Consider the following 26,593-nt stretch of genomic DNA (forward strand, 5'->3'; position numbering starts at 1 on the left):
AGGGGAACCTGGGAAAGGAGATATTGTATGACATGTAAATAAAGAAAACATCTAATAAAAAAAAGAAAATGTATTCTCTTTGGAAGTGTTTCTTCCTTTGTGCTGTTTATGCTTGAGCATGTTCAATATGTTTTATCAGTTTCTAAGCAGTTTTATTATGGATCTATTCTGAGTTATTCTTCAACACATGCATTTTAATTGTTTTTGGTGTTTATGATTTTAAGATATCTGGCATTGACATCTCCAGAGGACTAAGGCTGTACAATGTCTAATATTCACAAGTTTGTACTTCCCCCATCCCTTGAATGCTATCAAAGTCCTGCAGCTAAGCACAGCAGAAGTTGTCTGGTGGCAACATACATAAAGCCTTTGAATTTTCTTTGACAAGAACCTGCTGGTGACTATTTCTGGAAGTTCCTATTTTTGTGAAGACAGATCTATTTCATCTTTATTCTTGAAGGGTATCTTAGACAAACTTTGAATTCTCATTTGCAGTTTTTCTCTTAGCACAGTGACTCCCTCCGTCTCCCATCTTGTTGCTTTATGTTGAGAAATATGCTATCTTTGATCTTTTAAACCTAATCAGTCCTTGAAAAATTTACCTTCCTTTAAGAGTTTTCTCTTTATTTGGTTTCCATGATTTTATGATCATGTGCATGGGTTACTTTGTTTTCATTCTGCTTTAAGCTTATGTTGCTTCTTGAATTGCAGTTTGATATCAGTGGTAGAGACCCTTTATTGAGGCAGGAAAGATGACTCAGCAGGTAAAGGCTGACATCATAAATTCAATCCCTGAAGCCCACATGGTGTAAAGAAAACTGACTCCCACAAGAAGTCTCCTGACTACCATGTGTATACTGTGACATGTAGCTCCTGTGTCCATAAAATAGATGAATATAAACATATTATTTAAATAGAAGATGCAGCCGGGCAGTGGTGGTGCACGCCTTTAATCCCAGCACTTTGAAGGCAGAGAGACAAGTGGATTTCTGAGTTTGAGGCTAGCCTGGTCTACAGAGTGAGTTCCAAGACAGCCAGGGCTTCACAGAAAAACCCTGTCTCGAAAAACCAAAAATCAAAATCAAAATCAAAATAAATAAATCAATAGAAAATGCATATTTTCCTTAGACTGCAACTCTCCAGGGAAGAGGCAACTGCTCAGGGAACATTAAGAATAGGCTTTAATTGGGCCAGTCCATGTAGAATGAGCACTCTGCAGCCATCAATATTACATATTCCTAGTTTAAAGAAGTGGTGGCCAAAAAGAGACTTCCCTTTTCAGGTTCCATTATATAAAAGCAATCACATAAGCAAAATCCTCTTCATTCTAAATGGCACTCCTTTTGACCCATCATTCCTCCATGAAGAGTTTGTCACTGTGGGGGTGGGCTTTGAGACCCTCCTCCTAGCTGCTGTGAGGCAGTCTTTTGTCTGCCTTTGGAACAGAGGTAGAACTCTTAGCTCTTCCTGCACCATGCCTGCTTGGACTCTGCTCTGCTTCCTGCCATGATGATAATGTTGTCCTTTATCAGAGTTGCCTTGGTCATGGTCTGTTCACAGCAATGGAAACTCTAAGACTGAGGGTGATTCTTTTTCTTTTGTTATTGCAAAATTTCTACATCACAATTGGTTATTGAAGATGATATAAATTTGAATATATATTATAAATAACTTTTTAAAGATCTCTCTACTTATAGAGGCTTCATTAATATATCTGGTTGCTTATAGTCCAAAATTAAAATTAAAAAAATCCCCAAAGTACTCACAGATCTGTCCACAAGATGCTTTTCTTCTTGTCTCCACCATTGTTAATGCTTCATTTAACCTGTTCTTATCTTTACCATTAATGTAGATGCTATTACTGATTCCTCCTATATTTTAGGCATTGAAATATTTTTTCCAGGGTCGTTTATCTAGGGACAGGACGCTGGTTCTTGTGGTCCATTTTGGTGCTGAGTGCAGGTGTGATCATGGTTGCCTACACTTCCTTGCTTTTGGTGAGTGATGCTTCTCATTTTTTTCCTCCTTAAACAGCCTCCTGGGTTACTCTTTCCTGTGCTATTGTATCTATCTGTAGTCTTTGATATTAGTAGAGTTGGAGTTTACACCATCTCCTTCAATTTCATGCACAAGGGATGGTTGAAGGAGATTTATGCTATTTAGAGTGTATGTCTAATCAAGCTAACCCTTGGGCAGGTAACAGAGCACCCCTATTTTATTCCCCCATTTAATACTCTATCCATTAATTTACTCAGCATTATCATTTAAATGCCAAGAGTTTTGCACTCATAGTCTGGGACTTATACATCAAACCAGTTCTACTACGCAAACACTAGTTATGTAGCTCAGATGCAAACTATTTGTGTATGACCCTGCCTCTATTGCATGACATGGTAAAGTCATGTTGCATGAAGAATGCACACCATGTAAGAGAAAGGTCCATGAAAAAGAAGAACCAAACAGAAAAATAACCTTAGGGAAAACTGTGTACTTACTTTAATTTCATAATTCCATGTTTCCACTGATTTCTCTCTGACACACAAGAGTCAAACCCTTAAATATGTTACCAATTGAAATATTTTTCTTCTAAAATGTATTAGTCACTATGAAAATACTGTAATAAGTACTGAGTATGTAGAAATCAATAAAAGTAAAACGTGATTTCTACCTTCATGGAGAGCCCTCAATAGAGATAATGTGCTCATTCTGTTTCTCACTGACAGATGAAACTTGGGGGCAGGGGGCGGTAGTTGACTTACAGTTTGAAAGGTTTAGTCTTTTGTAGTAGAGAAGGAAAGGTGGCAAGCAGCAGGCAAAAGGAGCATCTGGTCATATTAAGTCTCTTGGCCAGGAAGCCAAGAGAGATCAACGCTCACCCTCAGCTCCCTTTGTCCTTTTTATTCAGCCTAATAAGGCCTCTTCCCATGGGATGTTGCTGCCCATATTCAGAGTGAATGTCCCCTCCTAAGTCAGACCTTTCTGTTAAAAATCTTATACAAATATGCAGAAGTATTTCCAGGGTGGTTCTAAATCCAATCAAATTGACAAGGAAAATTAATTTTAACAGATCGGCTGTTTCTTCATTCATTGTTTAGAATCTCTTAGACAACTAAGCCACAGAAAAAAAGTAATTATTTCTGATGGAACTTTGTAATTATCATTAGAGATACCTACCCACATGAAGCTTGTCAAGGCTTCTAAGAGGGAAGGCAGAGTTTCTAGCAAAGATCATCAAATAAAACTTGATAAAAGAGGTAGCACTGGAGAGCTGGGAGATAGCATAGTCAATAAAGTATCTCCAGAATCAGACTCAGGGCTGCAGTGGGGACAGGGCAGAGGCAGGGAAGTTCTTGAAGCTCATTGACTAGGTAGCAGTAAGCTTCAGGTTCAGTGAAAGACCTTTTATACAAAGATAAAAGTGGTCCATATACTTGTGTAAATGTATGCATATACATGACCACATGTGCAAACATCCACACCAAGTACACACACACACACACACACACACACACACATACACACACACAAAACATAGCATTGGCGTGGGATTTTGAACAGATGATGGTTTTGGACATAGGGGGATTGAAATGGGAAGGAACATTGAAGTCTGAGAAAACATATTTCTAGAGAGTAATAAGAGATAAATATATTTGATGTTTTGTTAAGGAAAGAATAGTGTAGAATAATGGGGAGACACAACATGTGACAGATTTTGAAAGGCGTTGAAAGTAAGAGTGAGGTACTTGACAAACATGGTTTTCATTTTTGGAAAATCACTCTAGAAGTTGCAATGTGAAGGTAGAATCTTTGTTTTCAGTGAGGAAGATGCAGATGTAATATATACTCTAAGCTATGTTCTGGACCACTGAATTGTACCACATTTACACACAACTAGTGGGAAAAGGATTGTTAGCTTCCAGCCTGAGAACATTAGTGCCCAGCAGAGTCTCAGTTTCAACAGACTACATAGCCTACCTCTCTTGGACAACGGTGAGAGGCCTGGCTTCACGCTGCCCTCCCTCCTCTCCATCGTTAGGAGGCTTTCTTTGAGAGCTCGGTGTGAAGCTCAGTGGTGAGAATGCTGTGCACAGTACGAAGCCCCGAGTTTAATTTCCAGCAGTGAAGAACAAAGATTACTAAGTAGTAATTTTGGTCAAGATTACTATAACTTGACTAAACTCTCCTAAGCTTTGGCTGCTTTTTAAATAGAGAATGATATTTAATAAAATGGTATTTTTATAGAGCTGTGTAAAAATAAATAAAATAATATATACCAAATTATTGTAGTAAAAGGTAAGTGCTTTGTACATGAGTATGCTAACATATGAGGACTCAGGTTTGCAGTTTCTGTGTTCATACTGACTTGAAGACTGGCTAGATTTAGACTTAGATTTAATATGTATTGAGCATATTCCAGTTGTAATGACAATCAAAATCAGCAGCACCAGTCCTGGAAAAAGCTTTTAAATGACCCTTGGGAGAGTTGGCTCGTAAACTCCCTTCTCTTGTTAGAGAATCTAAGCATTCCCAGGCATGAAGTCCATCACAGAGAAAATAGTGTGCAGAAATTCAAGAAGCATCAGTGGTAATGGCTGTGAGTTCCCAGAGGAAAGAATAATGAATTCTTCCTAGGGTGCTAATTGAAGCTACAGACAGTGATTTGAACTGGCTTCAAGGGTCAGTGCCAAGGAGAAGAAGAGCCTAAAAGGGACAAGAAGTAACGTGGCAAGAGAAAATAAAGGGTAGCCTAAAGAAGCAAAGGTGGTGTCCATCAAGAGGCTCCTGAACTACTGAGCTGCTCTGGGCAGGACTTTAGTAATCTGGAAATAATCACCTCACCTCCTTTGCTTTGCAGTTGATTGGGTTTCTGTTGCTCTGGGAAAGGATTGAACTAAACCTGCATACGTCTCATAAGGTAAGAGAGGGTCATCCTCACAGGAGACCACAGACAGGATGGCAGGACCTCCCCAGCGCTCCATGCTACATTTGCATCTGGCTTCTTTCATCGCTCCCTGGACAGATCTGCTTGTGCATGTTTAACTGAAATATGTAAATTTTTGACAGTATGAACTGAAGTGCTAAGCTTGCTGAGCCTACACCATTTTTTTTCTCTCTCCCACTGGTTCATGTCATACTCCCCACTTTGTTCTTCCTGTCCCAATGAAATCTTAGGCACATTTCTTGCTTTTGTCATTTCTTTCCATCACAATAGCATTCTCATGTAAGTCAGTAAAATTGTGGTTCATGGTAGTAACCCCATCTCCAACTTTCTAAACTTCTACTTCTAGAACATTCTACCTCCTCTGTTTGGGCATGACTCAGCCTCTGCCTGTCATGATGGAGAGGGCAGTGGCTCTTTTTACAATGACATTTTCCTTGGGTTAGTACCTGCTTCCTTATGATCCCCCTGAAACTTCGTTAAGATCTGAGTGATCGTTCTGTAGTTGAATCCCTTTAAAATGATACTACCATGGCTTCTCTCAATCAGTTCGTACCTAGTCCCCAGAGTCGAGGCAACCTCATTCCATTCTCTGTGGACCAATAGCATACTTGCAACATGGAGTTTCTGACTTTGCCCTACCACTGATAGATCAGCTCCAGTAGCATGTTCTTCCTTCTTTTTCTTTTTTTAATAGACCTCCTCACGCATGGCTGTGACTGCATGCTAATGTTTCTCCAAATCTGGGAACATGGCAAGTCTTCTGAATGGCATCCTTAAATCTCCTCTTTCTCAAATGAGAAATTCAAATTGGAAGTGTAACTTATTAAAGTGTTATTAAAATATGTGGACATTGAAACCATGAGCTGTTGCATGGGAAGAATACATATATTGAGAAGAAAGAAAAGGCCTCAGTACTAATACTATCCATTTTAGACTTTGGACGCAAGAAACTTGTGTTATTCCATCAGCCCCCTTTCAACAAATCTTCAACCAAGACACTGTTGGCATCCCACAATATGCTTCATTAAGCATAGCTATTATTTTCAGCCAAGAGCAGATGAGGCATATGCTCTAGGCTAAATTCTAGCCACAGAATCTTTCCCTCTTCATACACAACCAGCAAGAAATTGTTTTGTTAGTTTCTAAAGTGGGAATGCTAGTATCCAATTAAGTCATATGTTTTAGAGAACTTTTTTTATTATACCTTACCTTTTTTGGATACATGTAATGATTATTGAATCAGTTTTAGAGAATAACATGCTGCTTAAATCTTAGATTCTGATATCCCAGATGAAAATCTCTGATATATGTTCCTTTTAGTAAAGTTAGACTGGTTTATAAAATTATGCTTTCTTCTTGTCTGGCATCATCCTTTGAATTAGTTCCTACACATCTTCAATGGGATTTTTGTCCATCAAGTTGATAAAATCTTGCCATTGTTTTCCAAACTTTCTTGTCCTGAAGTGTTTCTGGATCTAACTGCAGTTATGAATCTGTGGCACTGAGAAGTGAGGGAGGGAGTTTTGAGAGGATGTGACCTTCCCTTTGGAAGGTCATTACTTTGGTTATGCCTTCGAACTAGCAAGAACAAGACCTATTGAATCTGCTTTTATTGGCCAGGGGCATTCTCTAGGACTTGGAAGTTTACTTTTATCCTTTTTCAGAATAACCCAGAAGGGATAGTACTGGTCTAGACTCTCTAGATTACACAGGAAAGCCCAGAGAGTGCTTTCAGATTGCTATGATGAGTCAAAAGTCCTTGTAAACATGCAAATAACTTGACTTCCTTATAAAACCCCTAAGGTATCAGTTAGCTAGCAATAATGGGATGCCTCTGAAATTTTCTAACAAGATAGACCTAATATATCTTGGTTGCATTTACTTTAAATAAGCCTGGAATTACAGGTTTGTTTGTTTGTTTGTTTGTTTTAATGATGGAAAAGGACTTGCTGGAGCTGTATAATTAATAGAGTGATAGATAAGGATGCTATGTACACAAAATGACTCCTTCTGTAAGCAGCATTTCTATATATTTGGCTGAAAATATACCTCATATTCTAAGCTCAAAATTAGAATGCCTGACTAATGTGGGTGAGTAAAGAAAGAACTTTCATAAGTAACTGTGTTTTACATGACCAGATTTTCCCGAGAGAAAATATGTTTTTTGTACCCTTTGATTATATCCTTTAAATCATCTGTAAAGAAGCTTGGTATTGAATACGAGGTAAAGTCACCAGTTCAACTGTTAAATGCATTTAGTTTGCTAATCGGCTGGTAACTTCAAGTTTATGTATTTGAGAACTTGGCTTGAACTTCTTTATTTTTTAAGTCAAAGAGGAGGAAAAGGTTTTTAATAGCTGTTATTGAGATTGAGTGGATGGCTAAAGATGAAAATCATTGAAAATGGCCTGACTTAAGGATGGAGATACTAGATTGGTAGTAACATCTAGCCACCCAAATATGTAATTCCTTCCAGTCATGCTACACAGCAAAGACTTAAGAACAATGAAAGTGAGTTATTGGAGCCACCTAACACTGAGGATTCACAAGGTAATTACATTGAAAAGACAAGGTCTAAGGTAGTATAATTAATCATATGCAATTCACAAGGACAGTTGTTGTCTAGAAGTAAAAACAAACAAACAAACAAAAAAACACCACAAAACCTTTCTCTTTCCCCAGGTCTTCATTTTGCTAATCATTTTCCTGTGTTCCTTCTTAATTGGTGTTTTAAGTTATTTCTGGAAGGACAAGTGGCTGATAGCCGGGCTGTCAGTGCAGGTAAGCAACACCCTATAGTTCTCAGCCATGTGTCCAGATGTGGCTTGTCTGACTTTTGACTTTTCCCCAGATCTTTGCTCCCTTCGTGCACCTGAGCCTCATAACTGTGATGATTATAGTTTCCTGGCCTCTAGCCATCTGTGTGGCCCGCTTGGAATCAGAAGGTACATCATGTGAGGTGAAACCTTGCCTGATCTCCCCAATTTGCACACACCACTCAAAGAAACAGAAATGGTAGCTAGCTGCCTATGTACTTCTTTGAAATTTCTTTAGCATGTTATATAGGCAATTTTTTTTATGGTCTCACTTACCAACCTCTGTAGCCTATCATAATATTTCCATGACTAAGTCAGCCTTCTTCTGAGAAGGTTTCTTCTAGAAAAATATCTTTTCCCCTTTATGTTAATGCACACCATTTATCTGGGACAGCAGAGGGCATCTTAATTCTGCTTTGACCTGAATGCTACTTATAAGACTTAGCCTGTTCATACACAAATGTCACTGATTTCAATTAATACTATGTCCTGAGAGCTCTGGTTATATCAGGCAACTCAGAGAAGTCCTCTGTGAGGCCCTGTCCTACCTAGCAACTTAAAGAGTCAAGAATGGCTGCCTCTGCAGCTCTATTCTTCTCTATTCTTTTGCAATGATAGTGGAAACAAGACAATGAGCTCTGTATGTTGAACTGCTTTGCAAAAGGAAAGCAGTAGGGTCTTCCTTCTCCATCTCTCTTTTTACTATTGGTTAAGTAAAGGATACTTGCTTCCTGGCTTGTGGGAGGGTGCAGGCAAGTGAAGGGTTGGCTTAATATTGGTGCTGGTGTGTGTGTGTGTGTGTGTGTGTGTGTGTGTGTGTGTGTGTGTGTGTGGTGATTGTATTACATTTTAGAAAATATTTCTGGGGCAGGAACTTAAAGTGAACAACAATAAACTATTTTCTCTATTTTAGTTAAAATAAGAAGATACAGGATGACAGATTATGAGCAAGAAGTACTGCAGAGGTGTAATGTATTCCAAAGGTTAAGAGGTTAGAAATGGAGATCTCAGTTTGAGAGTCACTGAAGCATAGGTAGTAATTTAAACAACGTAAAAGTGGGTGGGAATCCTCAGAGGCCTAAAACGGAAGGTGTTGGGAAACAGTTAATAATAGGAATTAAAGATAGCTTGTGGTGTGGAAGCTGGGTATGGGTGGAGGTGTGGGAAGAGGAGAAAGAAGGAAGAAAAGAAACAAAACTATTATTTATCAACTATGATAAGTCAACACTGTTGTACCACCTCTGTGAGCAGTGTTAGCTGCCAGACAGACCTAATTTACAGAAAAAAAAAAATGAAGATGCAGAGAAGTTACATCATGTGTCCTCAGTTACCATAAGAGGTGATAGAGTTTACACCCACATTCCTGCCAGTTGGTACCTTTCCCACTATACAGCCCTGTCCTAAGTTAGAGGGTCTCTTGAGTTGATCTTCACAGCCATCAAGGCTCTTTCAGAGCCAGCCAAGCTCCTCTTCTGAGACACTGTTTCTAATATTTCCTTCCTTCTCTTCCCTCCCCTCCCTCATCCAGCTTCCCCTTCCCTTCCTCTCAACCACCTTCTGTACTGTTTTTTTTTTTCATTTTTACTTTCAAGTTCCAGTAATATTGCCTTAATAATAATGTCTTTGTCTGAAATGTAGGTCAGTGGTAGAGCACTTGCCTGGCAAATATGTGGCTTGGATTCAATACCCAGCCCTGAAAAAAGTCTTATATCTGAACAATCCTGTGTATGCATATCTAAACCAATGAAAGAGGATGTGGTAGAAATAGAAAAGAAAATCATGGCCTGGCTGCTGCCTTGGGAAGTTAGCTGTTCGAAATGGCTCTCCACCCCTCTTCCATTTTACCCACTTGACTCTCCTTCCAACTTTTTCAGCTCTACAACTAGCTGCTGGACTGTCCTTCCTGATCGTTCTTTTATGCCTTTATTTGATGCCTCTGGGGATTTATTCTCCCTGTGTTCTAAAGAAGGAGAATTTGGGGCCTAAGCCTACCCTCTTTGGACATAGAGGAGCACCCATGGTAGGTCTGAGAATATTGAGCTTGGACGAATGCATGGGGCCTGTGGATGAGAGAAGGGGATCTCAGAAACATCAGAAACCCTGGAGAGGAAAAGGAATCTTGGCCAAACAAGAGTAAAGAGATGTATATGTTATATTTGAACTGAGGTCATCTAACTCCTGGTCAGCTTCTCTTTACTGTGCCCAGTGTTTGGCAGGGTAGAGGGGATTACAGTCAGCTTCTTTGAAAAGAGAATGCAGGGAGCTAAGCTCTGCTTTTCAAAGCATTTCATTTCCAGGCTCTATGCCTACCATAAAAGAAGTGTTGGGAGGAATGATTCTAAGGCATAGCACTTGATGTCCCTTTCTTTCATAGTTGGCGCCAGAGAATACCATGATGTCCTTTGAGAAGGCCGTTGAATTTCATGCTTCTGGCCTGGAGACAGATATATACTTAAGGTAGGACTAGGGTAGAGGGGAAAAGGGGATTTGTCCAGTATCAGGGCATAGGCCCATCTGGCTCAAGATGTAAATAGAATAAGCCTTGAAGAATTTCTTCCATGTTTGTATAGCATATTTGCACATGCTACATATATGAACCATATTTCCCTTATAAAATATATTCCTTTACCTCTGTCTTCTTTACCAAAAGCTCACAAACCACATGCAATTCAAGTGGTGTTCCAGTGTAAACCACTAGCCCTAACCCAAGACTTACTCATTAACATTCCCTAGATATCTGCTATATTCTAGGCTGCCTTCTGAGTGTTCAGGAGATGCAGGTGAGTGAGATTAATCAACTTTACCTTCCTGAGGTGAAGGAGATGAGGCATAGTTACAGGTGAGCACAGAATAAGGCCATTCGTGATAACAAGCCTTTCAGAGGCATAAATCAAGTGTAATGGAGCCTCAATGAAGGAGGAGGATGCTTCTAAAGAAATCATCTATATGCTCAAAGTTATGTGTGGGTTAGCCTTAAAGGAAAATATTTTGCTAACCAGAGATGAGGTCATTCCAAACAAAAGCATCAACCTATTCAAAGGCATATTACTGAGCAATAAACAAGTCATAGAGCTCCATAAATGTGTAGTGGAAAGCCAAGGTGTCAGGCTAGATGAGTTATTGGTTTTTGTTGTTGTTGTTGATTTGTTTCTTTGTATTTGTTTTTTAATTTTATTATATTACTGTTTGTTTGCTTAAGCATGTGTACATGTGTGCCATGGTGTGTAGTAACAGAGGTCAGATGATGGAGTGGGTTCTTCTCAGAGATCAAAACCAGATTGTCATGTTTGGGAGACATTTCACTAACTTCGTATTTGGCTTTTGTTTTGGGAAGCCAGATCTTGTGTAACAGGATGGCCTTAGACTCTCTATGTAGTTAAGGATGAGTTGATGTAAACTTCTGACCCTCTGCCCCTACTTCTAAATTCTGAGATTGCAGGTGTATACCACCACATCCAGGTTTTTTTTTAAAATAAATTTTAATTTCAGATTTTACAGTGATGGAGCTCAAACTCAGGGTTTTGTACATGCCAGGAAAGCACGATTCCATTGAGCCATACCCCAGTCCACTTTGTTGTTGTTGTTTAATATGCTTTGGGAAGAATTATTAAAGTGTTGGGCAAAAACCAAAGGAATACTTGGAGTAGAGCACAGCCAGGAGCCGGGGGTGGGGGGGTGGGATGGGAGTCGGGAGACAGGGAACAACATTGCTATAGAATTTATGCATCTAGGCATCTTAGGAAGTTGAAAGATTTCAATTTTACTGTGAATATATTACTATATATGCTGTGCATGTAGTCCTGCCATACTCATTCAGTGAGGAAAACAGAAAAGTTAACTTTTGATTTAACAGAGGACTAACCCTGGCTTCAAAGAGGGGAATTGTAGCTCAGGTCATAAGGCTTAAAATGCACGTGATAAAGTAGAGATTAAGACTTGAGTGCCAGACCCCCAAACTGGGACTTTTGGATTAATTGAAACTGAATATTTCAATGGGACCTTTTTATCACTTCTGGAAGTGCCCAGTGGTTGTAGGCTTAATGTGGTAAAGTTCTGGTCCGGTGAACCCTTAAAACATAGCCTTGTTCTCTGCTGTGATGTTAACTCTTCATATAGATTATCCTTCCAACTTCTTATTTCTCTGCTTGTTGGTTGACATCACTTTTCAAAAATTATCTCTTGCAAATGCCTTTGCCACTTTAACAGTCATTCCTAAACCTTCACTACCACCTCAGATTGCATGTCATCCAAGGTTCATCTAGGACATGAAATTCATTATCAAGAATTCTAACAGGGAAAATGCAATTTAAAGAGCTGCTAGATACTAAAATGGGACTTTACATGAAATAGCATAAAATAGGGTTTACAACGAAACCTAATGTGTTACCCTGTTAATCTCTGATTTGAATAATTTGTGACTCTTCCTCTTGCTTTTGCTTGATTAGTCTAAGGCTCTATTAATCTTGTATATTTTTATATATACAGCTCTTAGATGCATTTTTTTCTATCTCATTCATTGTTTTCCTCTGGTTTTTATTATTTCTTCCTGTCTACCAGATTCTTGTGTAGTTTGCTATTGTTTTGCCACCTCTCCAGTTTCATCATTGAGGGTTTTTTTTATGCTATTTTTGATTTTTTTTTTTTAAATGTAGGTAGGCCCTTGGAACTATACATTTCCCTCATGTGGAATTTTGATCTGGTAGTTTTATTTTCATTTGTTTCAAGAAAGTTTTAAAATTTTCTTCTTGTTTGTTTGGGGTTTTTTTTTTTTTTTGACTCATTCATCATTCCATAGTGTGTTGTTTAATTTCTATGAGTTTGTGTAATTTCTAGAGATTCTTTTGCTGTTGATTTAAAAGTTTACTACATTGTGGTCAGACAGGATATATGTTGTTATTTCAAATGTTCTGAATTTGTTGATATTTGTCTTGTGTCCCAATATGTGCTCTATTTTAGAGTAAGTTTTATGAGACACTGAATAGAAGATATAGTCTTTGGTGCTCGGGTGAACTATTCTGTAATCATCTGTGTAGGTGGTCTTAGCTACTCTGTGGGTTCTTCTACCTACCCTTTATTCCCTCCATTTCACCCCCTCGCACTAATTAGGAGTGAAAGAAGAACAGATGGGAGGGAGAAAGAGATCCTTGAATCTAATTTCTTTCCTTTTGTTTCTTCTTTGACTACAACTGCTAACAAACTGCAATCAACCCCCACCCCTAACTGACCAAAAACCACCAACTGCTTCACTGGCCCTAGCATTTATATACCCTCTGAAAAGTTCCCAGAATCCCAAATGGTCCACAACCTCAGAAACTATCTGCAGCTGGCAAAAACATGCCTCTGCTAGAGCATGAGGCAAATCATAGCCAGCTGCTGCAGACAGTCCAAAGGAGCACCATATCCCCACACCTGGGATTAAAATGAAAACACATTCTTATAATATTCCTGTGTTTTTTAAAGAAACTAAAATTCCAAAATTGTAATTACATATATGTTCAGTCCATTTGATGTATGATGCCTCTCAATTCTTATTTTTCTCTGTTTGTTTTTTGTCCAGATGACCAATATGTTGGAGAATGTAGTGTACTGAAATCACCTATTGTTACTAACTTGAGGTTAATCTGTATCATGAAGTCCGTTAGTATGCTTTTAATAAAATTGGGTGTGCCAGGGTTTGGTACATATATGTTTAGGACTGTAATGTCTTTTTTGGTTGATTATTTCCCTGATCAGAATGAAGTGTGCTTCTTTAATTCTTCAAGTTTATTTTGCTCACACATTAGGGTAGTGATCCTCGCTTCACAGTTCTATTAGTTTGGGATAGCCCAACCGTAACCTTTCACTCTAAGATGATACCTATTCTTGAAGGCAAAAAGAGTTCCTTATAGATAACAAAAATATGGATTTTGTTTCTCCATCTGTTCATCTAACTGCTGATCTTTTGATTGGAGAATTAAGGCCATAAATATTTAAAAGTTATTATTAAAATGTGTTGATAACCACCAATTTATTGCCTTTTTGCTGTTTGTCATCTTAGTCCTATTTTATATTTCAGTAATTATAACTTCATTTGTTTACTTTCTGTAGCTTTTTGGTTCCACCTATCTATAGGTAATCAATGATCACTGAGAGTGGGAGAATCAGTTTTTTTCAGGGACAAGCTTTTTGATAGGTCACCCAACCCCAGGTGGTCCCTAAACACATGCACATATTAACAACACCAAATAGACTTAGTTTGTTTATTTTTATATATATCAATAATATTTATAGAAAAAGAGGTCATGAATTCAAGAGTGAGGGCACATAACAGGAGTTGGAGCAGGGACAGAAAGTAGTGGAAATTATGTAAATATATTACTCATGTAAGAAATTCTAGAAAAAATAAATTCAAAGAATAAAAAGAAAAACCATTACAGTAATGCAAAGTATTATTAAAGAATAAGTGAACCGCTTAGAAAATTAGCAAAAAGACATCTGTAGGTATTTTATACTAGAAGATATACAGGTAAGAAGTTCATAAGTGTAAGTCTTTTCAACTTCATTAGACATTAGGAAAATATGGGTAGTACTAGCATTACTCATCTATCTGAATGTCTTAGGAGAGAACAAGATGGCAAATCTGAGTCAAATCCGCTAATGATAATCTTACCATAGACGTACCCTTTTGAATAGCTAATTCATTTGCAAGAGCCAAGAAAGCCAGGGAAGAGACCAGGGTAGTAACCTGGTTTTAGTAAAATAATGAGGGATTTATTGAAGAAGCAGGAAGAAAAGAATTGCTAACCAGCCTTCCTTCAATTCTAAGAAGCATGGAAAGAGAAGAGGGAGTGATGGGAAGAGAAAATGAAATATAGGACTTAGACCTCAAATCCAGTGTCAGGCCTGTCAGAGCCCACAGACCCTGTCCTCAGACCAACACTCATGACTGAGCTACTAGAATCGTGTTAACTAGCTACAGGATTACCCCTACCACCTCTCTCCCAATGTTGACTAGCAGAGAAAGAAAGCAAGATTCTACTTTCTGGGAGCAAAGCACAAAAGCTACTTTGGAGAAGACCTGTGTCAGGTAGAAACTAAACCCCTACACTGCCGAGGTCTTAGACAGAGCCTCTAGGTTTGCTTGAGCCTCAGGCAGAGAGACCTCAGAGTCAGGACAGACTCAAGTTTTGGCCTAGTCCATTATCAGCCTTGAGTAGGGCTTGTTCACTACCACTACCAAACACATAGACTATGCAGGTCCTTGTGGCTGTGAGACTCAAGTACATCAGCCTTGACAGCTTAAAACTTCATATCCTACCTGTTCCCAAACCTTGGGCAGCACAGGTATGCCTAGGCTAGTCCGCACAGATGGAGATTTTAGAATTTCCCTAGATCTATATCCCAATGGGATATATTTGTCTTCTGGCTTGATTCACCAGCAGCTGTAATGTGAACCTGGATATACCCCTGAAGTTGTGCAGGTCCTAATGAAAACTCAGTTATGACTTAGATTAGCATTTGAGTACACATCACAGGTGACAGGGGAGATGTAGAAGGGTTCATCTGCAAGTACTGAGGCAGAGAAAGCTGTACTACTGTTGAGTCACCAAGACTGGATCATAAGTTGGGATGGAGTACATTAACACTATCCCAACCTTGGGTAGCAAGGCTATGCTGGGGAGAGGATGTGGTAGCAAGCATAGGACCTTGCCTTGGAGATTAATACTGGGTGTATGAAACCTTATACTAGTCAGAACCCTAACAGTCCCTGTCCTCAGGCCTGCCTGTTGGAAAGCCTCTCTAGAGAAGCTCTGGTTTATTGTTTTTTTGTTTGTTTGTTTGTTTTTTGTTTTGTTTTGTTTTGTTGTTTTGTTTTGTTTTTTTTTACCCAGTGTCACCTGTGACCGATTGCAGCATACTCTGGCTATGAGTTAGCAATAGGCAGTCAACAACAGCTTGGAATTCAACTCTGCTCAGTCTATCAGCTGTGTGACAGTGTTGCAGCTTTGGTGGCCCTATATCGGAATGGCATAGAGGCCTGTAGCTGGTCCCTCCATGGTGCTTCTATCCAGAGAGGGCAGAGTCTTCAGTATCTGAATGCCTCCTGGTGACTGTGGGTGAAGATTTTTGGACTGATACAACTCTCTGCAGAGGTTTAGATAATTCTCTAGCTCACACTGTGAACAAATTAGCATCTGAGGATTTGAAGTAACCGTGGTCTTGGATCACCCTCTAGTGCTGAAACAGTGGCAGTGCTCCTGCAGTGACTCCAGCACACATGGCTGCAGAAATTACTGTAGACTAAGAGAAAACACATAGCCTACACAGACTTTGTAGGAAAGTGAGCACAAAGCCAGAGTACAAAGACTGAAGCAAGTACATCACACACTAGCAAACATCAAGGGTGTTCATGGAACTATAACCTCACCTGACAGTTGAAATAAGGTACCAGGAGGGGAACAAATGGTAACTAGTATCAGTCTTTGATAGTGAACTTAAGAAGTTTTAATGAAACTCAATGACCTTCAAAAGAAAATAGAATGATTCAGTACTCAGAGAAACTTGACAGAGATGGAAGCATTTTTTTTTAAAATAAAGCTTAGATATGTATAGCAGAGGATGGGCTAATCGGTCATCAATGGCAGGAGAGTCCCTTGGTCCTATGAAGGCTCTATGCCCCAGTGTAGGGGAATGCCAGGGCCAGGAAGCAGGAGAGAGGGTGGGTTGGTGAGCAGGGGGAGGTGGAAGGGTAGAGGGAATAGGGTTTTTTGTTTGTTTGTTTGTTTTCTTTTTTTTCTTTTTGTTTTTTTTGGAGGGGAACCTGGGAAAGGAGATATCATATGAGATGTAAATAAAGAAAATATCTAATAAAAAGAAGAAAAAAAATAAAAACAAAATAAAATAAAATAAAGCTTAGTTGAGCTGAAAACAATACAGTGAGTCATTAAAAATCTAAGAGAACAATACAGGAAAGAAGTAATGAACTTAGAAACAGGCTATTTGAAACCATAATTGGAGAGAAAAAAGAATATAAAGCATGAAGAATACTTGAACAGCTTTAAAACAGAGTTAGAAGAACAAATATTCAAGCTGTTGGGTTTCAAGAGGGATTTAGTAATTCTACATGGATATGAAACTCGTCAGAAAGTTAGTGATGAAAACAGAAGCAAATATCCAGGAACAGGAAAGTCAGAAGCTACTAATCACTCAACAAAATTTGCCCCAAAGCACAATAATGTCAAACTTTCAAAAGTTAAAGGCAAAAAGGATATCCCCAAAGTAACAAGTGTTGGTATCAGGGCTCTGACATCACATCTAGGCAACAGCTCGACTCGCACACCTGTTTGCCAAGGCAACAGCCACTATATTCCCAGAATGCACTTGGCTCACCTTCCACCTTTACCTGTGGCTATGTCACGATCTATATTTAAAAGGAAGGCCTCTCTGATCTCCCTCTTTCTTCCCCCCTTCTCTTTCCACTGCCACCTTGCCCTTTTCTCCCCCAATAAACCCCAAGTGGAACTGTTTGGTCTGGTGCTGTCTTTCTGGAGCCACACAATGATCACAACAGCAAGTGTTCCCAGGGTCTCTAGGACAGACAGATATCCTTGTGGACCAGAAGAGGTGCATGTGAGTTCTAGGAAAAAGGGAAAAGACCACAGCCAAGGTGAATGTATTAGTTGCTTTCATCACTGCTGAGACCAATACCTGGCCCAAACAGCCTGGAGAAGGAAAGCTTTGGTTTGGGACTCACTGTTGTGGGGGATTCTGTCCAGGATGCCAGGGAGAATACAGTAGCTCCTTTATCCTGGGCCAGAAAGCAGAGAAAAGGGGATACTATCATTTGTCTATGTGCCAGTTGGGTTATCTCAACTTGACATAAACCTAGACATAACTTAGGAGATGGGATTTAATTGAGAAAAACGCTTCCATAGGATTGGCCTGGAGGCTAGTCTATAGGGTATTTCCTTAACTAATGATTGATTGATGCCAGAAGACCCAGCCCATTGTGAGTAATTCCATTCCTGAGCAGGTGATCCTGGGGTGCATAAGAAAACAAACTGAACAAGTCTGGAGAAGCAAATCAATAGACAGCACTCCACCATGGTCATAAATATAAATGGATTAATTGTCCAGTTAAAATACATGGAATAATTGTACTAAAAGTATACTCCCTAACTCTAAGCTTCTTTTTTTGTTTTTTTTGTTTTTGTTTTTGTTTTGTTTTAATTCTTTATTGTGATGTTACTATTTTATTAGTACAAGTCACACAGAAAAATATTTAGCTTTATGTTTGAGAGTTGAGAAACATTTATGCTCCTCTACACCTACATGTTTAGGATAGCTTTCAAATTTATTTCTATTCCTAATTTATTATAAAATCACCTGAATTCAAAATAACTTCTGCTATCTTTATACATTTTAATATTTATACCGTCACTGGATGTATTGAGAGCATCTTGAAGCCAAGTCTTTGACGTAGCAGTTTAATGTCTACATCAGTTCAGAGTGGCTTGGCTGAGACTGCCTCATCAGAGCTGTGAGTCACAGATGAGTATCCACATGTACAGACACTGCCGAACTGCCCAGTCAAAGCAATGCATGAGAAAGAAATCCCAGATGCATATTGGTAGCCGGCAATTCATATTAAAAATCACTATTGATTTATATGATTCCAAGAAGCATTTCCCCCTTGAAAACCTAGCTGTAAAGCACTCATGCAGACATCTAGCATGCACACTTCACTACCTTTCTTTCCTGTGGTATGGTGAGGGCGGTGTTCATATAGGTCCTCAAGCAGATCAAACAAAGGCCATATTCATTGATCAGCACTTGAAAGTCTTTCATATCATTTCATTGTTTTTATTGGTATTTAAGACCAGTCACAGTCTTAGTCTGTGGTGATCTGATAGGGTGCATGGAATTATTTCAATCTTCTTGTATTTGTTGAGGCCTGTTTTGTGAACAGTTTTGGAGAAGGTACCATGAGGTGCGGAGAAGAAGGTATATTCTTTTGCTTTAGGATGAAATGTTCTACAAATAATCTGTTAGAACCATTTGGTTCATAACTTCTGTTAATTTCACTGTGTCTCTGCTTACTTTCTGTTTCTCTGCTCTGTCCATTGCTGGGGGATGTTGAAATCTCCTACTATTAATGTGTAGTATGCAATGTGTGCTCTGAGCTTTAGTAAAGTTTCTTTTATGAATGTGAGTGCCACCGGGTGGTGGTGGCACATGCCTTTAATCCCAGCACTTGGGAGGCAGAGACAGGTGGATTTCTGAGTTCGAGGACAGCCTAGTCTACAGAGTGAGTTCCAGGATAGCCAGGGCTACACAGAGAAACCCTGTCTTGAAAAACCGAAAAAAAAAAAAAAAAAAAAAAAAGAATGTGGGTGCCTTTGCATTTGGAGCATAGATGTTCAGAATTGAGAGTTCATCTTGGTAGATTTTTCCTTTGACCCGTATGAAGTGTCCTTCCTTATCTTTTTTGATAACTTTTGGTTGAAAGTCAATCTTATTTGATATTAGAATGGCTACTCCAGCTTGTTTCTGGGGACCATCTGCTTGGAAAGTTGTTTTCCAGACTTTTACTCTGAGGTAGTGTCTGTCTTTGTCACTAAGGTACATTTCTTGTATGCAGCCAAATGCTGGGTCTTGTTTATGTATCCATTCTGTTAGTCTATGTCTTTTTATTGGGGAATTGAGTCCATTGATGTTAAGAGATATTAAGGAAAAGTGATTATTACTTCCTGTTATTTTTGTTGTTAGAGCTGGCATTATGTTTGTGTGGCTATCTTCTTTTGGGTTTATTGAAAGTTTATTTTCTTACGTTTTCTAGGGTGTAGTTTCCCTACTTGTGTTGGTGTTTTCCTTCTATTATCTTTTGTAGAGATGGATTTATGGAAAGTTGTAAATTTGGGTTTGTCATGGACTATCTTGGTTTCTCCGTCTATGTTAATTGAGAGTTTTATTGGGTATAGTAGCCTGGGCTGGCATTTGTGTTCTCTTAAGGTCTGTATGACATCTGCCCAGGATCTTCTAGCTTTCATAGTCTCTGGTGAGAAGTCTGTTGTTATTCTGATAGGTTGTCTCCCTTTGTGATTTCTTTATTGTTTCTAGTTCCATTTTTAGATTCTGGATGGTTTTGTTCAATTCCTTCACCTGTTTGGTTGTGCTTTCCTGTAATTCTTTAAGGGATTTTTGTGTTTCCTCTTTAAGGGCTTCTAGCTGTTTAGCTGTGTTTTCCTGCATTTCGTTAAGGGAGTTGTTTATGTCCTTAAAGCCCTCTATCATCACCATGAGAAGTGATTTTAGGTCTAAATCTTGCTTTTCCGGTGTGATGGTGTGTCCAGGATTTGCTATGGTGGGAGAATTGGGTTCTGATGATGCCAAGTAACCTTGATTTCTGTTGCTTATGTTGTAAGGCTTGCCTCCTGCCGTCTGGTTATCTCTAGTGCTATCTGCCCTTGCTAAATCTGACTGGAGCCTGTCCTTCCTGTGATCCTGGTTGTGTCAGAACTCCTCAGAGTCAAGCTGTCTCTGGGATCCTGTGATTCTGGGATCCTGTGATCCTGAGATCCTGGGTGTGTCAGAGCTCCTGGGAGTCAAGCTACCTCTGGGACCCTGAGATCCTGTGGTCCTGTGTGTGTTAGAGCGCCTGGGAGTGGAGCTCCCTTTTGGTGTTGTGGAACTGGCTGTGGAGTTCATGCCCAAAGACTGCTCAGGGCACTGGCCAGACTGGAAGGAACCCGTGCTACTGGTCAGGTGGTGTTCCTGGGTGCATGGATCCTGCTGGTCCCAGTTACTTCTGGTGTTGGGGCAGATAGTGTGTCCTCCTCACCTCTGACCCTATGATCCTGGGCATGTTAGAGCACCCGGGAGTGGAGCTTCCTCTGGGTCTTGTGGGACTGGCTTCAGAGTTCACGCTCAAGGTCTGCTCAGGGCACCAGCCTAGACCAAAAGGATCAAGTTTCTTACATTAAGAACTTTACCTCTGAGGACACACATAGACTAAGATCAGTGAGTGGATGGAATAAGATGTTCTATGAAAATGGAATCTTGAAGAAATAAAATAATACCCACACTTAGATTAAATACTATGGACTCTTCAATCAGAATCATTAAAAAAGACAGGAAGGTTATTATAAAACAGTCAATTCAGCAAGATTAAATAATTCTAAACATATAGTACCCAATATCTCAAAAACCCAAATAATAAGACAAATGTTAACAGGACTAAAGGTAGAGATAGACACCAATACCATAATATTAAGAATTCTAGTTAGTATTACCAACAATGGGTGATAATCCAGAGAGAGTTAATAAAGAAATGACAGAGTTAAGTTGTGCTCAACACCAAATGTTCCTAAGAGACATCAATAGAACATGACATCAAATAGCTTCAGAACACAAATCTTTCTTAACTACACATTCTCTAAGATAAATCATATGATGGGCCATGAAGTCGCAACACATTTTTAAAAATTGAAATCATATCAGGTATTTTTTCTAACTACCTTCCTTTCTTCCACAAAATTGCAAAATATAAACTTAGCATACAGAAATCTGTAACACAGGGCTGAGAATTTGTATTTATGAGGTTCTAGGGCCAATTGTGGGGTTCCTTAGCACCCCCCTCAATCAATAGTAACATTGCTATGGCTTGTAGGTAGATAGTTATAGTAGAAATCAAGAGGTGGGGGCTGGAATGGGTAAAGTGTTTGTTCTGCAAACATGAAGACCAAAGTTCTAATTTCCACCACCCAAAAAAAGCTAGACATGGTATCACACATCTGTAACCCCAGTGCTAGGGGAGCAGAGATAGGAAGATCCCCAAGTGCTAGCCGGTCTTGCCAGTTGATGATCTCCAGGTTTTGTAAGAGACCCTATTTCAGAGAGTAAGGTGGAAAGAGATAGAGGAAGATACCTGACATCAACCTCTGCCCTCCACACGTGAAGCATGGGATTGTTTTCTCGTGTGCATGCGTGCGCGCACACACACACACACACACACACACACACACACACACACTCAAAAAATGATGACATCAAGAGCTGGGCATGGTAATACATACTTATAACCCCAGTCTTGAAAGGCAGAGGTAGGAGAATCATGAGTTCAAGGTCACCTTGCACTACATAGTAAGACCCTCTCTCAAACAAACAAACAAAATCAAGAAACATTTTCATTTATACTGAAAGCAAAGCAATACAACACTTGGGAATATGTTTGAAAAGGTAAAAGATCTCTGTCCCCCAAACCCTATAAAACATTGATGAAGAAATGGAAAAGACACACAAAACATAAACATTTGTGAAATGAGAGACTTTGTGCTATTAAAACATCCATATCACCCAAAGGACTCTATGGATTTGTGTGATCCTTGCCAACAGACCAATGACAGTTTCCACAGACCTAGAAAAAAGAGTTTTAAAATTTGTATTATACCACCAAAAAAAACCCCCAAAAAACAAAACAAAACAAAAAAACCTAAACAACAGTTTTGAGGAAAAAGAGCAAACTAAAAGGAATTATACTATGGAACTTCAAAGTCTATTACTATGCTATGGTAATAAAAATAACATGGATAGCCAGGTGTGGTGGCACATGTTTTTATTCCCAGAACTCAGGAGGTGAAAGATGAGCCATTCTCCTGGCTTTGGGGGCCAGAGCTTCTGGATTCTGTGTTTCATTGTATTGCTCCATTTTCAAATTCATTGCTCTTTGAATGACCTGTTACCTATTTGTATATGGTAGAACTAGAAGTATTCATCTGTATGGGCACATGTGGAGAGCAGAAGTTGGCATTGGCATGCCTTTCTCTCTCAGTTTCTGCACCCCTGTCTCACACAGACTCTCTCGCTGAACCTGTATGTCATTATCTAGATTAGAATGGATGGCCAGGGAGTCCTCAAGATCTGCCTGTTTCTACTTCCTGGTGCTGGAGTTACAAATGTGCGCTGTGCCCAGGTTTCATGTGGGTGCTAGGTATCTTAACTTAGGTTCTCATGCTTGTATAGCAAGTACCAACTGGGCCACTCTCCAGCCATAGTTATAAATTTTATCCAGCAGAACTTTTATTTAATTTATTATAGTTTTCATCACCAGAATTTCAATTTCTTCTTTATATCCTACACACACACACACACACACACACACACACACACACACATACACACACACACTACCTGTAGGCAAGGTTTAAACTAGACATCTCCTGTTACCTCCCACATGTTTTATCCCACCAAAGTTGGCTCTATATACATATTTTATATTCATGTTTACTTTACATGTTAGTTGCAGAATTTATAATGTTATTCTATATTATTTAGCTTCCTTGTCTAGTCCTATCCACTCTTATTTTTGAGATTGTCTCTGTCAGAGAATCTCACTGGCATGTGTTGACATATTCTTGCATCTTTACAACTCTAAGTTTTTATTACATGCTAGACATCGTAATTTTACATGGATGGGGGCTACTTTTGTTGTTTCCCTTTAAAGAATGTTGGACTTTTCCTAGCAGGTTGATGAAGTAGAAATACTTCTTTTTTTAAAAAAAGTATATTCTTATGATTCTCTGGATTTTCTATGTATCTGTCATTTTACAATCTTTTTTTTTCATTTTTTTATTGAAACCATTGATTAGGTGTTTTCTTTATTTACATGTCATATGATTTCTCCTTTCCCAGTTTCCCCTCCAAACAAACAAACAAACAAAAACAACAAGAACAAACCCCTGTTGTCTCCTCCCTCCCCATGCTTGCCACCCCACCTTCTCCCACTTATTGGCCCTGGTATTCCCCTACACTGGGACACAGAACCTTCACAGGGCCAAGGGCCTCTCCTCCCATTGATGATCGACTTTGCAATCCTCTACTGTACACATGCTGCCAGATCAATCAGTCCCACCATGTATAGTCCTTGGTTGGTGGTTGAGTCCCTGGGAGCTCTGAGGGTACTAGTTAGTTCATATTGTTGTTCATTCTAAGGGGCTGCAAACCCTTCAGCTCCTTTGGTCCTTTCCTAGAAGTACTTCTAACTAGTTTGATCCTCTGAAGCTGTCTTAAGCTCTCTTATGGAGGTACTTAAGAGGATGTACAGTGTTCTGGTTGTAAGTTATCTTCATTTCTAAGGTATGGCTTTCTGGAATCTGTAATGAATACCCACACAATTACTGAGGTTTCTCCTCTCGTTGGATGGAATCAGCTGACTCACACCTTATGTGAGTTCTGCAATTTGGGGGATTTTGATAATTTTTCTTTCCTTGAAAGTTGTTTGTTTAAAAAGTTTCTATTACATTTATTTACTTGTATGTTTATGTATGTATGTACATGGACACACATGTAGAGGTCAGAAGACAACCAATAGCTATTGGTTTTCTCTCCACTGTGTGTTGTGGGGATTGAACTCAGGTTGACAGGCTGGACAGTGAATGCCTTTTCCACCGAGCAGTGCCACCATCCTAAAAGTTATTCTTGCTAAGCTCCATAGAGTGTCCTGTGTGTAGTCTGACACTTAGTCATAGACTCGAGATCTCTGTGTGCACTGCTCAGGAACTGCTCTGCTTGGTTTCTGCATAGCTCCATCCTCTATGGGACTCTATTCAGTACATTGCAACTTTCTTTTCCTACTCTGATCTCTTTTTTTCCCATTGCAGCGAGATGGCTAGGTCCCTTTGGGCTCTCCCTTCTTGTACAAAACTCTAGTATTATCAGGAAGGAAGCTTGTGTAGTGGTACAGATTAGTCCATTTGCTTCCCTCTTCTCAGAAGTAGAACACTGCAGTCCCAGCTGGCCTTTGACTAATAGTTACCCCTTTATTCTGTCCCATTGTATAGCTATGACAAGTTCAACAGCCTCTTGATACCTCATGACCATTGTAGATAGTCTCTTGGTGATTATTTTAAGGAGAAAGAGAGAGCATCATAAAGTCAGGGATTCTACAGAACAACTAGGAAATAGAGGAATTGGGAATTTGCTTTGTGACAATGTACAATGTGGAACATGTGCTACTCTGAAAAAAGGCTCAGAAAAAAAACCCAGGAAACCCATGTAGAAACATGTTTAATATGGTCCTAGGGACCCTACCTCATACCCACTCCCATCCACCATATTCTTAGGTCATTACTGTACCTTCTGCTTTCCTGATGTCAGGAATCTTCTGAATAAGAAAGCTATTCTTCCAGCACCATCAGTATAAATACATATATATGAAAGATTAATTCCCGGGCAGGAAAATGGTGACATCTATATATATGACCAGCACTTAGTGCTTTGCTGAGATTGGAGGGAATGTGAGAAGGCCTTTCAAGGCTTGCCACCCTGAAGGGCTTTGGGGAGGCCATGTATGCCATGGTAGCTAGGTTTATCCTCTGTACTTCTCCCCCTCTTTCCTCTCCTATCTGCAGTTACGATAGTGTGCCTTTCCTCATGCATGACTATGACCTAACTAGAACAACCAATATCAGAGAGGTTCTACCATCAGCTGCTAGAAACCACTCTTCCAGCTTCAATTGGACTTTCCTGTCAACTCTGAATGCCGGCCAATGGTTCTTAAAGGTAGGACTCATATCCTCTAGTTTTATGAACTTGTGTGAAGCCCTCCTCTATTCAGGTTCCTGTGCCTGGAGATAAAGGCAAAAAGCGAAGACAAGTTGAGCATACAGGGTCTCCCCCAGCTTAGTAGCAGGGTTGTCACATTTCCTGGGTATCATGGTCAGCATTTACTAGAAAAACTGATAATAAACTTGTAAACTCAATCCTTATTGCTTGTTCTATCAAAACATTTTATAGCCTTTGATGGTATGTTTGCAGCATACATGGCATGTTCCTAGCTGTTTTGAATATTTTAAAGGAGACTAGGAAACATTTATTTTTTGAATTCTTGCTATTATTCAAGAATGTGTTAAGTACTCATTGGACACACGGCACATTGATCATAATAACAAATAACCCAAATGGAGCAGTATAAGAAATATACAGTATTAGAAATGCACAATTGAGCCAGTCCCACAACACCCAGAGAAAGCTCCACTCGCAAGCACTCAAACACACCCAGGATCAGAGGTGAGGAGGACAAAACATCTGTCCCAACAGTGGGAGTAATTGGAACCAGTGGGACCCAGGCAGGCATGCAGGAACTCAGTGACACTGGTTCCTTCAAGTTTGTCTGGGCCAGTGCCCTAAGCAGGCCTTGGATGCAAACTCTGAAGCCAGTTCCACACCACCCAGAGGAAGCTCTATTCCCAAGTGCTCTAGCAAGCCCGGGATCACAGAATCACAGGATCACAGAGACTTGACTCTGAGGAGTTCTGACACAACCGGATCACAGGAGGGACATGCTCCAGTCATATTTAGCCAGGGCAGGTAGCACTAGAGATAACCAGATGGCAAGGCAAGCCTTATAACATAAGCAACAGAAACCAAGGTTACTTGGCATCATCAGAACCCAATTCTGCCACCATAGCTAGTCCTGCACACACCATCACACTGGAAAAGCAAGATTCAGATCTAAAATCACTTCTCATGATGATGATACAGGACTTTAAGAAAGACATAAATAACTCCCTCAAAGAAATACAGGGGAACACAGGTAAACAGCTAGAAGCCCTTAAAGAGGAAACACAAAAATCCCTTAAAGAACTACAGGAAATGTGATAAAAAACTGCATGGTATTGGCACAGTGACAGGCAGGTAGATCAATGGAACCGAATTGAAGACCCATAAATGAACCCACGTACCTATGGTCACTTAATCTTTGACAAAAGAGCTAAAACCATCCAGTGGATAAAAGACAGCATTTTCAGCAGATGGTGCTGGCTCAACTGGAGATTAACATGTAGAAAAATGCAAATCG

General features: G+C 39.6%; 1 protein-coding gene across 4 annotated transcripts in view; it reads left to right on the plus strand.

Annotated features, from left to right (window-relative positions):
* Positions 1 to 26,593, plus strand: part of Gdpd4 (glycerophosphodiester phosphodiesterase domain containing 4) — a 152,810-nt gene that overhangs the window by 25,055 nt on the left and 101,162 nt on the right. For 3 of the 4 annotated variants that reach the window (XM_031387437.1, XM_031387435.1, XM_031387436.1), the window contains exons 4-11: positions 1,904 to 1,997; positions 4,856 to 4,915; positions 7,625 to 7,723; positions 7,794 to 7,887; positions 8,672 to 8,749; positions 9,633 to 9,778; positions 10,133 to 10,215; positions 25,146 to 25,296. In XM_031387437.1, coding sequence (XP_031243297.1) covers positions 1,904 to 1,997; positions 4,856 to 4,915; positions 7,625 to 7,723; positions 7,794 to 7,887; positions 8,672 to 8,749; positions 9,633 to 9,778; positions 10,133 to 10,215; positions 25,146 to 25,296 — 805 coding nt within the window. The remainder of the gene's footprint in view (positions 1 to 1,903; positions 1,998 to 4,855; positions 4,916 to 7,624; positions 7,724 to 7,793; positions 7,888 to 8,671; positions 8,750 to 9,632; positions 9,779 to 10,132; positions 10,216 to 25,145; positions 25,297 to 26,593) is intronic. The other variant, XM_031387438.1, reaches the window with a different exon arrangement.

Source organism: Mastomys coucha, unplaced genomic scaffold (assembly GCF_008632895.1).
Source record: "Mastomys coucha isolate ucsf_1 unplaced genomic scaffold, UCSF_Mcou_1 pScaffold21, whole genome shotgun sequence".
Taxonomy (NCBI): Eukaryota; Metazoa; Chordata; class Mammalia; order Rodentia; family Muridae; genus Mastomys; species Mastomys coucha.